This window comes from Lepidothrix coronata, unplaced genomic scaffold (genome assembly GCF_001604755.1).
Source record: "Lepidothrix coronata isolate B3197 unplaced genomic scaffold, Lepidothrix_coronata-1.0 Scaffold49, whole genome shotgun sequence".
Lineage (NCBI taxonomy): Eukaryota > Metazoa > Chordata > Aves > Passeriformes > Pipridae > Lepidothrix > Lepidothrix coronata.
This window is the reverse complement of record NW_016690229.1, coordinates 2,256,820-2,269,108: the sequence shown is the minus strand read 5'-3', so window position 1 is coordinate 2,269,108 and position 12,289 is coordinate 2,256,820. Positions and strand designations below refer to the sequence as shown.

At 43.2% G+C, this 12,289-nt stretch overlaps 1 protein-coding gene across 1 annotated transcript in view; it reads left to right on the top strand.

Moving 5' to 3' along the window:
- The window catches only part of BMP7 (bone morphogenetic protein 7), a 44,088-nt gene extending 33,150 nt beyond the window's left edge, over positions 1 to 10,938 (top strand). The window contains exons 3-7 of the mRNA XM_017815354.1: positions 2,309 to 2,457; positions 6,574 to 6,771; positions 8,310 to 8,386; positions 9,010 to 9,120; positions 10,340 to 10,938. Of these exons, the coding sequence (XP_017670843.1) occupies positions 2,309 to 2,457; positions 6,574 to 6,771; positions 8,310 to 8,386; positions 9,010 to 9,120; positions 10,340 to 10,489 (685 nt within the window). The 3' untranslated portion in view covers positions 10,490 to 10,938. The remainder of the gene's footprint in view (positions 1 to 2,308; positions 2,458 to 6,573; positions 6,772 to 8,309; positions 8,387 to 9,009; positions 9,121 to 10,339) is intronic.
- The last annotated feature ends 1,351 nt before the right edge of the window (positions 10,939 to 12,289 follow it).

The following is a 12,289-nucleotide window of genomic DNA, read 5'->3' as shown; positions in this document are numbered from 1 at the left end:
AGTGGGTCCCTTTGATCTCTCTCACTTCAGGCTTCCCCTCCAGGCCTATTGTTTGCACATTGCTGTAACTACAGGAAAACAAATGCATTATACAATTTCCCAGACTGACTCACCCTGGTACTTGATGCCTCATGTTGTCTGGTTACCCTGATTGCATCATGTCAGCATGGGAAGCTTAAAGGCTGGGTTTTCTGAGTAATAATACTGCAGTTGAGCAGTAGCTAAAAACAAAAAAACTATCATTATTGCTAGTATCATCAACCTGCAGACTACAAGGGGGAAAACCAAGCAAGCCAAGTCCCTGTGAACCAAACCTTGTGTGAATCATGACTTCCAGTTGGGGGCCATGCTTAAATAGTGCAGTACGTGAATATAAAAACTCTTTACTTCTGGAAACTTGGCCTCAGCCATTGGAACGGGCCAATCCATACTACTCCCTCATCCCTGGCTCCTCTGGGATGTGTGTTGTTCAGTGTGTTGTAAACAGGGAAGGGTGGGAGATGTCCACACTGCTGTGTCATGCGCTGTGGGAACAGGGCCATTGCTCCTGGGTGGGGATGAAACCCCAGGAAGTTTGTCACCCCGTTGGAGTTCAAGCATCTTGCACTCCTGTAACTAATGTGTCTATGGAGAGAGGGGGTTATCCGTATTATTTAACTTCAGTTTTCCTAAGGGCACCCAGCAAAGCTGATTGAGCTCTGAAGAGCAGCTCCCACCACCTGCATTGAGCCTCTCCATCACTGCACCACAGTCCCTTCCTGAGCCATCCACCTGGGCTGCCCGAACACTCCCCACAGGATCCCCTTTCGGTAGCAAGTTCAATTCTGATGAAGGGCTTCTCCCACAACCCAAAACTTTGCTTAAAAGAAAGCAAAGTTCTTTTGCACCTAATTGCAAAAGAATTGCAATTGCACCCTGAGCAGCACTGGCTGGATCTGCACATTCAGCCGTGTGGTATCCAAAGGGATCCTGCTTTAGGGAGGAAACTCAGAGTCCTCCTTTTACACACCCCAGGCCATATGCTCAGGTGCTCTGCAGGAACCAATTTCAGAAATTTAACTTCATTTAAGCCATCACGGAGTCAGAGGCAGTGACACCCATTAGCTCACGGATGAAATGCATCATCTCTTATATTCTCTGGCTCACAAAGGTTGAAAGCAAAGCTAGACAGTAAAAGCATTACAAAAATCCCTCCATTTCTGTTTTGTGTGGGACAAAAGCCTCTAATTTCTTGGTATCTCACAGGGAAAAGAATCACTAAAACCTATGCCTCAAATACTTCTCAGATTCATTTCTGATCACTTGATATTCCATGTAAAGAAGAGGTACTGTGTAAACTAAGCTAAATATATATATTTGCACTGACAAATCCATAGTGACAAAATTCATAAGGCTTTCTTTAAGCTTTGAGGACATGATTAAAGAGTTTTCCAAAGATAGTTCTTCATTCAAAAGGATATAATTACACTTTAACAAGTTACCATGTTTGTGCACTGTAGGTACAAAAGCAGCTCTTACAGGGCTTGTCTAGACACTTCCACCGTGTGCCTTTGTTCTTCTTGTAAAGTCTTTTTTATGAAGGAACTGCACCACTATCCATTTTTTTCATCCAAGTTTTATCTCTTTCTTGATTTCTGGTAACACATTCTTTCCCTTACAGAACCTGTCTTTTTCTAGTTTTCATTTTTCAAAAATTTGCCAGGAAACATTTTGTAAATCCAGATTGATTTCACCCTTCAAATGCACAGAATCCTCTCTATTGCAGATCTTTCTTATTTTCTGGTATTAATTCTTTACCTGGAGTAACTGAACAGTGATCTTTAAAAAAAACAAGCCGTGAAGAAAGTTGTGACCCACAGCAGTGCAGCAGAGTCTCAATCAGTTATCTGTAACCTCAGACAAACAAATTTAAAAAACCATTACCTACGTTAATATATGCACACCAGTGTTCCAGCTGGCTTGCACCAGTGCTACAATTATGCATAAAAGTCAGGAAATTATGTGTGGAAAGGCTAATGAGCAGCATTGTCTGCCCAATTACCAGGTTTACATATGCAAACAGTAATTTTGCAGATCTGTGCCTGGCAAACCTTTTTTCTGATGCTGCATCAGGAGCTCTAAGGGTAACTGTAACACCAAAGTAACGCAAAACCACCTCAAATCTGCTTCAAGCCATTCTCCCTTTTTTGAAGAGAAGAGAAGCTTCATCTGAGGGGAGGATATCACTGAAAGGCTGACCCAGGACACTGCCTAAAGAGACTCCAGTGGAAAGCCTGGGCAAATGGGAATTATGCTTCTTTTTTTTCAGGGATTCAGATTTGTTCCTGCTCGACTCTCGAACGATCTGGGCTGCAGAGGAAGGGTGGCTGGTGTTTGACATTACTGCAACCAGCAATCACTGGGTGGTGAATCCCCAACACAACCTTGGCCTACAGCTCTCCGTGGAAGGCACTGATGGTGAGTGTCAGACATCAGACACCAACTGCAATCAGTGAGCCTCTGTCTCAGAGACCTGAGTCCCAGCCAGGGGAAGCCCTAAGCATTCATCACTCTTTCCTCTGAACAGGATTTCTTAAGCATGTTTTTCCTGAATTTGCCTAAGGTGGAAATAATAGTAGTATTAAAAAAATAGCCCCTAGACATATTTGAGGTTAAGGATGTACTCTGATGCTGTAACAGATTGGTGACCTGCCTGCAGTAATTCCAGTATTAGCTGTGTACACATCCCCATCAAGGTAAGAATATGCTGCTTGGCTAATTTGCAGATAGTGCAATCCAGTCAAGGAGAGAGGAATAAATTTTGCTATGTGCAAGAAGACACAACTGAGTGATGTAGAAAGCTGCTTTCAGTTGGCACAGAAGGTCTTTCAAATTCAGAAGACAGCTAGGAACCATTTTAATTTCCTTTGTGGCAGCAGAACTTACTGGTAAAGTCATGCATGGTCTGGATTCCAAGGTCTGCAGTGTATGGTACAAATCTGTGAGGTTTGGGAACGAGTGGGAAGACCTGGCTCTGAAACATCTCCAGAAAGGATGTGTTTAGAATCAGCTGGGGAGTTTTCCTAATCAGGTCTTAACTAAAAAGTCACGCTACTTTGTCTTAACATTAAGATCCCTCATGCTCACTTGGAGACTTGTGCAAGGAAACCAAAGTATCCTGGATCTTCTTTGAGGTTCCCAGGACCTGAGACCACCTGGAACTGCCTGGCTGCCCCACAGGAATGGTTGAGCAAAAACCAGCTCAAAATTATAAATACTCCGGATGTAGTTATCTAAGGACATAATTTCATTCTCTGCTAACTGTGTCTGTGATATCACTTGCTCTTGGCTTTTATGCAACACTCTGCATGTTTCCAGTAAGTAGCATTTTGCATAAAGACTGTGCAAAGTAGTTTTGAAACAGGCAACCTACAGAGAGTCATTTACATGACAGGGTGATTTAACTCATGTGAGACCAGCACAGAGAAGTGCACAGGGTTTGTTTTAACCTGCCCTTTCTGAGTGATCGGTGAACGCAGAAACCCAAACACAAAGAAGGAGCCTCACCGTGGAAGTTAGTGGTCCCCACCCTAAAGACATCTTTGTATAAAGAGTCAAATTCAACCTGATATACGAGTTAATCTTAACTCTTAAAGTTAGAACAGTAAAGCAAAATGACAGCCAAGTTTAACCCCTTTTCAAACACTTTGCAAAGTAACTTGCTGCTTTCTCCAAACAGATTAACAAAATACTTTAATCAGTCTGTCATTAAAAATTAGAAAATCCAACTGCAGTGTTTAGTAAGTAAATACAGAGATACAGGACCCAATTGTCTGCTTGTCTTCTGTAACTAATTTCCTTGGCAGCGCACCTTTGCACTCACATTTCTCCTCCATACACATGAATTTTTCTTTCTATTTTGAATGGCAAGGACATGTCCTTCCTTGCTCCCCAAGTTTCATTTTGGATTTAGACCAATTGTGTGCACTAACAAAAAAGCTGCTTTTAACACCTGGACTTCATACGAAAATCATGTGCTGCAAACACAGCAGGATTTTGATGCAACACTATATGCTTGGGCAATCCCCAAGGCTTTAAGTGAATTAGAAAAACAAACCACAACCAAACCCAACTTTTCTTTGTATCTGTTGTTACAGATAGAGTTCTGTAATCATGAAGCAAATACAGTTATTTTAAAAAAAATCTGACATCACAAGCACTGTCCAGATGAACTGATACAAAACAAGCAAATTTAACTGATCTTTGTATTTCTTTATAATCTTGCCAAATAAGTCTATCAACATGTATAATAAGGGTAGAATCAAAGAGGTTTTGTTTATTCCTGAGACCAGGGAACAGCTACAGCAGAAGAAATGCTTGAGTGACTCAGTAGCCCTCATCCCAGCACCCACAGGGCCCCTCTCAGCAGCAGCACATGGATTGGGTTTACTTGGTTTGGTACTTAGGATCCCATTTTTGACAGTATTAAAAAATCACCTTCAGAAGAGCAGATGAAGCTGTGCCCTCTGGTTCATGAGCACAGCTACTGCTTTTGTGGGACAAGTTTTTCATTGTCTAATGGTGATTACACACATGTCCTTGTGTTTAACGTTGCTTTCTGGGTGGGTAGGAAAGGTAGAAAGAGCATTTTCCCCAACTCAATTAAAAAGAAATATACTACTTCACAAACAGAGCATTACCTTTTTTCCCCCCTAAGGCAACACTGCCACCATACTGGCCTTGAATGTGATGTGTTGGTGTTGCACTGGTATTTTACTGGTCAAATGACACTTATTGCTGCTCTAGTGCAAATCCATTAAACATCAGGATGAAGCTGGGTCCCCTCATGCATACTGCTGCTCTATTCAGAGACATGGGAAAGGTAAAATAATTTACACTGGAAAAGCCACAGCTGTGGGCTAGTTTAAACAGCTTTGGGAAAGCAGAAAGGCTCATTTGAAGGGGCAGCATTCAGTGAGCTCTAATGCCTGCAGGTGAGCTTGTTTTCAGGAAATAAGGCTCAGATCTGGCAAAGCCTGAGCACAAGTGGAACTACTTATATATTTAACATTGGCTGCTTGCTTAAGCACTTTGTGGGCTCAGCCACAAATGTTTAAAATGAAAACTATTTGGACAAGTTTCCAGAAAGAAGCTTAAGCAGAAGGTGAAGGAGTTGCTGATGAGCGTCCACATATAATTCTACGGCCATGAGTTTCTGTATTTGCTCCTTTCACCCAAGCTCTCCTGCTGCCCTATCCTCAGATTAGTTTTGCCGTATCTTGCTTGTGAGGCCTGGCCATGCCAGGCAGTTTTCCTGCTGCCAGGGTCCTGTTAAACACCTCTTGATCCAGCCCTCTTCACAAATCCCATCTACTGATCTTGGAACTTCCTCATGGTTTTAGAAAAACATAAAATAGGGTGCAGTCAAGGTTGGTCCATTCTTGGCCTTGAGCTTTGACTAGAGCCCCCTTTTCTGGGTCTGTCATATTTACCAATCTTTTGGGCAGATCCAAGAGGAAAAACAAAAACAGTGCCATAAAGACAATAATTTATAAGCCTTGACATTTACTTTACTCATCTTAAAAAGAGCAGCTATAGAATATCACCAAGAAATATTTTAGGTTACCAGCTTCTTTTCACACATTAGTCAGAAACTAGTAGAGTAAGGATATTTCTGTCAGTGGACTGAGAGCCCATTTCCTGCTCTCCCCAGCCAGGCTGCCTTGCAGGGCTTCTCCAGGAAAGTGTCAGCTGTCCTTTGGCACATTTGATTTGTGGCTGACAAGGCCCAGCTCTGTCCTTAGCAAAGGATCACAAAAGCCATTAACATAACTTGGATTTAGCAGCAGCACTCAGTAGCTTGGAACAGAATAATCCTAGATATCATTCCTGCATTTCACAGCAGCACCCAGACATCCTTTGGAGGCAACAGGGGGAAATATTAAATTTCCCACTGCCACCCTCTCCTTGCCTTTTTTGTAAATAATTAATTCTACAGAGAAACCACCTAATTGTCTTTTACCAAAAATCAAATTATTTTAAAGCCCAAGATGAAGGACACGTGGATGGTAAACAGCAGTTTTGCAACAAAGCAATCAGATATGGTAGTGCCAAGATGCAGCAATAAGCAAAATGTCTCTAAACATTTGATTTTTTTCAACTAAGGTATATCTGGAACTCTGTCAGCATTCCATACAAGGCATTTTTATTTTAAGTTAATAACCTTCCAGTGGGAATTTAGTGTTCCTATGGGCTGAGTTTTATGGTTCCTTTTATAGGATCACTTCAAATTATAGGTTGGTGAACTTAAAGAAACCCCTCTAAAGAATGCAGGAAAAGTTAATGCTAAGCGGATTTAGGGTAAAATAATTATATATAGGGCTATTTTATGTAACTTTTACACACAGATATAAAATGAAGTTTAGCTGTGCTGAGCTGCTCTTGTCAGAAGCAGCTTTGCCGTTTAAGTCCAGGTCCTTGGTGAATCAATGCCTACAGGAATCACCCTTAGCAGCCAGCAGCTCTCCACCTTGTTATCCTGACCGTGCTGGAAAAGCTGCTGCAGCCCCTCTTATCAGTCTGTTCTGCTTCAAGGGCAAAGCATCAACCCCAAGCTGGCGGGTCTCATCGGAAGGCACGGCCCTCAGAACAAGCAGCCCTTCACTGTCGCCTTCTTCAAAGCCACCGAGGTCCATCTCCGCAGTATTCGCTCCACGGGAGGGAAGCAGAGGAGCCAGAATCGATCCAAAACGCCAAAGAACCAGGAAGCCTTCCGGGTGTCAAACATTGCAGGTACGCTGTGGGTTGCTGGGTCTGTGTTTCTGGGTGTGGGATAACGTGGGAACAGTTTCTCCCATGACATCTGCTTGTTGTCCCTTTGGTCCACTGCTAGTGTTCAGTTGTTGGTTTGAAACTACGTGGGATTAGGGATTATTTCAAAAAAGTCAGAAAAAGAATGTTTCGTTGGTGCAACGTTAAATTGTGGGATTTCTTAATCCAAATGAAAAAAACCCCACCTAACCAGAAGAACTCTGTTGCTCCCACATGAAATAAATTCTCATTTTGAAATAGAAGATAATTACGTTAAAGAAATGAGTAAGTCATGAAAACAATATTTCAGAGGGTCTGAATCCAAAGGCTGTCCATATTCAGAGTTTATGATTTTAAGTTTAGCCCCCAAAGAGTGTAGTAGTCCCAAAAGTCTTGCATGGAAGAGGAAAACCTATTCTTTCTTAGGATAACCACAGCTATTCTGGGGGGAGCTCTGCTTCCTAATATGGAAGAAAACTCCATCAGGCATTTGAAATAGAAATGTGGCTTCATTATGTGATACCTCAGAGTAACAGGCCCTTGGTGACGGTCCCAGCAGGAGCCACAGCACAGGGCTCACTCTGCAGAGGCAGCAGCAAATTCCAGCTCTGTTTCTGTGAGAGCCTCACTGAATGGAAGGAGAGCTTGTGGGAGGCAGGAGAAAAAGGAAAACACAGCTTCCAACAACAAGAGTTGAAGTCATATTTTTATAGAATCACAGAATCATTAAGGCTGGAAAAGACCTCCAAGATCATCGAGTCCAACCTTTGAGGAATCACCACCTCACAACTAGACCATGGCACTAAGTGCCAAATTCCTCCAGGGATGGTGACTCCACCACATTCCTGGGCATCCTGTTCCAACGCCTGACAAGCCTTTCCATGGAAAAACTCTGCTCAAGCCATTCTTTGTGGTACTTCTGCTTGGATCTCCAGCTCAGGCTACATGTCCGGGATGGGCATACGGTTTCAAAACTGCATGAAGAGTTATGGTTGTTCAGTTCCATGATTCAGATCTTATTCATTGGTTCATCATTATCTGCCATTGGAAGGAGTCTGTAGTCTGGATCCAGCTGCACTGACAGAAAAGCAGATTCTACACTACTTTAACGTCCCATGTTGCTTTTTTAGACCTGAAGGTGCAACTATCAGCAGTGATTCAAAGACAGGAATTTAGAAAATAGGTAAAGGGTGCCTTTCCCTATCACTCTTTTCATAGGTTGTCCTTCTATGTCGTAGACTATAATCAGAGAGATCTGTGTGTTGCTACTAGGAGGTCAGGGGAAAAAAATAAAAAGGAAAAAGAAAATAGCTATTTTCCCAGACCTTTTCTGGCTTTGCACAAGAAGCCAGAAGGGCATTTCATGTGTGTTAAAATGCTGCCATTATTTTCTGACTAAAATTGAAATGGTTAAAAAGGCGCCCCACGTGCAAGAGATGAGCAGCAATGCCTCACTCCCTGCTGGGGGCTGTGGGTGCTGGGGCAGCCCAAGCTCATGGCCACCCATTCTCCCCATGCAGAGAACAGCAGCAGTGACCAGAGACAGGCCTGCAAGAAGCACGAGCTCTACGTCAGCTTCAGGGACCTGGGGTGGCAGGTAAGGGCTGTGTGTCACTGGGGTGCCTTTGCACATCACTTATCCAGCTGAGTAGTGAGATTGAGCCAATAACTGGATTTTCTTTATAATTCTCAGGGCGAAAAAATTGTATATTGCCTTTAGCACGCTTAAGTGCTTCTGCTAAGTTGGGTATACAAATATTTAGCAAGAGGTTGGCTGGAAACTCAACAGCCTTAGGTCTTTTTGAGGAACTGTGGCCCTGGCATTGCTGAAGGCTCTCCTTTGTCAGCTACCTGTTCTTTTAGACCTGGTTAAACACATATTCCTTTCTGAAAGCTTGTATCTGTGTTGTGGTGCTGGGTGAAGTGATCCTTGTGGACAGCCAGGAGGACACTGCTGAATGGATAAACAACTAAACCCAGATGTTCAGCTGCAATATGGGCACATCTGAAAAGTAGAATGTGTCCCTCCAGGAAAAGCAGCTGCTTTAGAGGGCTATAAGACAGCATTAAAAAAGCCAGTGTGCCAGATATTTATTTTGCAGGCCACTGCAACTGTACATAGATGTATGAATGGATAGGTTTATGTGCTGGTTGGCTTTTTGTTTCACTGCACAGTATTTCTGTCTTTCTCCACAATCTAATGGCTTCAATTTACTCAAGGACTGGATCATCGCTCCGGAGGGCTACGCTGCCTATTACTGTGAAGGAGAATGTGCTTTCCCGTTGAACTCATACATGAATGCTACAAACCATGCCATTGTACAGACACTGGTAGGTGCACTGTAGCTCCTGGTACAGGGTTATATCTGACAGGTGCTGTTCAGAAAGAAGTTTGTACACAAAAGAGACTCCGAGACCTAAGAAGGAAGGTCTGCGTTAGCTCATACGATGCCTGCAGAATCTGCTCAACATGTCTGGCCAAGTGGCCTGAATTAATAGTTGGCTAGAAATTACCCTGTCTTTGCTGCAAGCATTGACATGCTCTCTCTACTTTGAAAGGGCCCTATGATAGACATCATGATGGGGGTTTAGTCCCACTGCATGGAAATGAAAGAGCAAGATGTGAGACCCACTATCGGCATCCCTTGGAAGAGCTCTGTAAGGATCCACTGAATGTGGATTTGGGGGCATATTGAGGAAGGAGTCAGTGAATCCCAAAGTTACATGCACAGAGCAGCTGGGCTGTGTATTTACTTTATGAAGTTGTGCAAAGTTGTCCAGATGGGAGCCCTAGCTCGTGACACAGCACCTGTGTTTGAGGGGACTGTTGGCTGGGGCTACCCAGCCCAGCTGTGTCACCAAAGCCACTGCACCCCCAGCTGACTTGCCTGCCTGGACACCTTCCCCTACCCAGCTGGGCTCCAGGACTCCTGCACACATCTGCAGGGCACAAAGAGGCTCACCGTACTTTCTCATCGATATCCCATGTCCTGTGCATATCTAAAGACAACATTGCAAAAAACGTTAGGGAAACTAGAAGCAACTGTTTCCAAGGGATGAAATATCTACATGTTTTTCTCCTGGTAGACTGCCTTTATTTGCCTTTTTCCCCCTTCACCTTGGAGGTCCCACAGCTTGGAGCACAGGGGACCTGGATCCCTTGGCCCCCACTGGGTCTTGGTGCTGCTGGGCACGGGGACAGGGTCCCCTGTCCAGGGCTGAAAGGATTTTTAACAAAACCTCGCCCACACATCCCACAGAGTTTATTGTAACTGGTACCCACTGCAGAACACACTGACTGCTCTGACAAATGGGAGTTTTCTAATGAAAACCTGCCTCACTGAAAGATTTCCAGCTAAATCAGCCTTGGGCGCGCGTGTCAGCCTCTGCACACGCAGGGGACATCTCAAGATGTTTGTACACAAAGCCAGGTGTTCCAAACATGTCCGAGTGAGGGGGTGGGACAGACAGAAGGTTTTCTGGGAAAGAAAAACTTGGGGGAGGAGAGGGGAGAAGTAAATCCTAACATGCCTCTACTTTCATTCCCCAGGTTCACTTTATAAACCCAGAGACTGTGCCGAAACCCTGCTGTGCTCCTACACAACTCAATGCCATCTCAGTGCTCTACTTTGATGACAGCTCCAATGTTATCTTAAAAAAATACAGGAACATGGTGGTACGGGCATGTGGCTGTCATTAGACTTGTAGGAAAGAAAAAGAAGGAAGAAAAAAGTTATTTGTAAAGAGTGGGTTTGTATGGCTATGTGGGGGAGGGGAAAATTTTAGCGCTCCAGCCATGGGTTTAAAAAAAATCCCAAACAGTTTTTAGGACCAGGCCTCTGAAAGATCAGACAATGGAACAGTTTCTGGATCTAAAGTGGCATTTGAACACATTTTGTTTTAGTTTATTGCAGACAATGAGCTTGTAAACTGAAACAAGCCAGAGAAACTGTTTAAAACCTAATCTGCCTACAAAATTGGCTCCTACAATACATACTTTTGCAGATGAGTCTTTCTGAAGATTGCAAACTCACCAGTGTTGATTGTGAGTTAAACAGTAATAATCTATCTGAGGTGAGACTGTGCTGTGACTAATAAGTGTGTGTAGTTCCTGTAACACAGTTTGCAATAAAATAACTAAACAAAATATACCTGGAGTGAACAGGTATTTTGTTAGAGAATTATTCCTTCCATCCCTCTGCTTCAATTTCATGAGCAAAACCAAAGATAATTACGTGCAACTTCCAGTTTTAAAGTACAGTAGCAAAAGCTGGATGTGGATTTACACAAATTCAAAGCACAGACCAGGCTAAGAAAATAATAATTAATTGGCAAGCAAAAGAACTGAAGGAAATAATTCCAAAGAGCAAGACTTCTGGGGCGTATTTTTATTATCGACAGGGAAGGAAATTTCCTCTTGCAACCAGAAAGTATTTGAATTTGCTGTGAATTTGAAACACGAAACAGCAAAATGCTGAGAAACAGGGATTAAACCTAACTTTTAGCTGGGGTATCCTAAGCAGTTATGGAGCTGTGTACTCCAGCTAAAGATCCCACTGCTGTTTGGAAAATGTCCACTTACTTCACTGAGGGAACAAGTTCCAGCACTTTTTGGAGAACATGAAGGCTCAAATGCAGGAGGTGCTGTAAGCTGGGGCATACACCCAGTACCACACAGACTAGAAACAAGCTGGGAAACCTTCCTTCCCAGAGGCAGTGCTTCTGATAAACCCTCTGCTCTGTTGGCTTCTCCTCAAAAAAAAACACCAAAAAAATCCCTTTCAAGAGCCCCCAAAAATCTGAAACCAGAAGCAAGAAAATGTCCCCTCAAGGCTCTTGTTTTTCCTTCTTTAAAAGTCACAGGTTACACAAACATCACACTTAAGTAATTAAAACTCTATTAAAGTTATTGCAAAGAAGAATACAAAGTTGCAGCAACCAATCACAAACCAATTCCCCACTTTGGCATGTGCTGGTTACCAAAGGAGGACTGGCATAAATTTCGCCATGAGGATAAAAAGAAAATTATGCCCAATAAAACAACAGGTCCACAGCACACCCAGCTCTAAATCTCCAAACTTCAAAAACCTAAACCTCCAACAGATGGGTCCAAGACATAATAAATCCCTGGAGATGGGTCTCTGCTCAGCAATGTAGCTGCAGTGGGAACTTGGCTCCGTATTTTGCCTTAGAGGAGAGTTAGAGAAAGAAGATAAATGAGCACAACCACCCCATTCGGGACATCACTCACTGCTCTTCTCCCTTTAAGTCACAGATCAAATCCAGACCAGATGCCTCACTTTAAAAAGAATAAGCAAAGGAACTAAAAAAACTCCTACTGTCTATGAAATAAATTGGAAACTTGTTTATGATGGTCTAATTCTAATCTCATCTAAGTCAATTGGTGTTTTCCCAGCAGTTTTCTCAGTAGCAGGGTTAGGCTGATGGGAAAGTGGAAGTCCACCCACGACGTCGGTAGGTTTTGGAGCGGGGCCTTGGT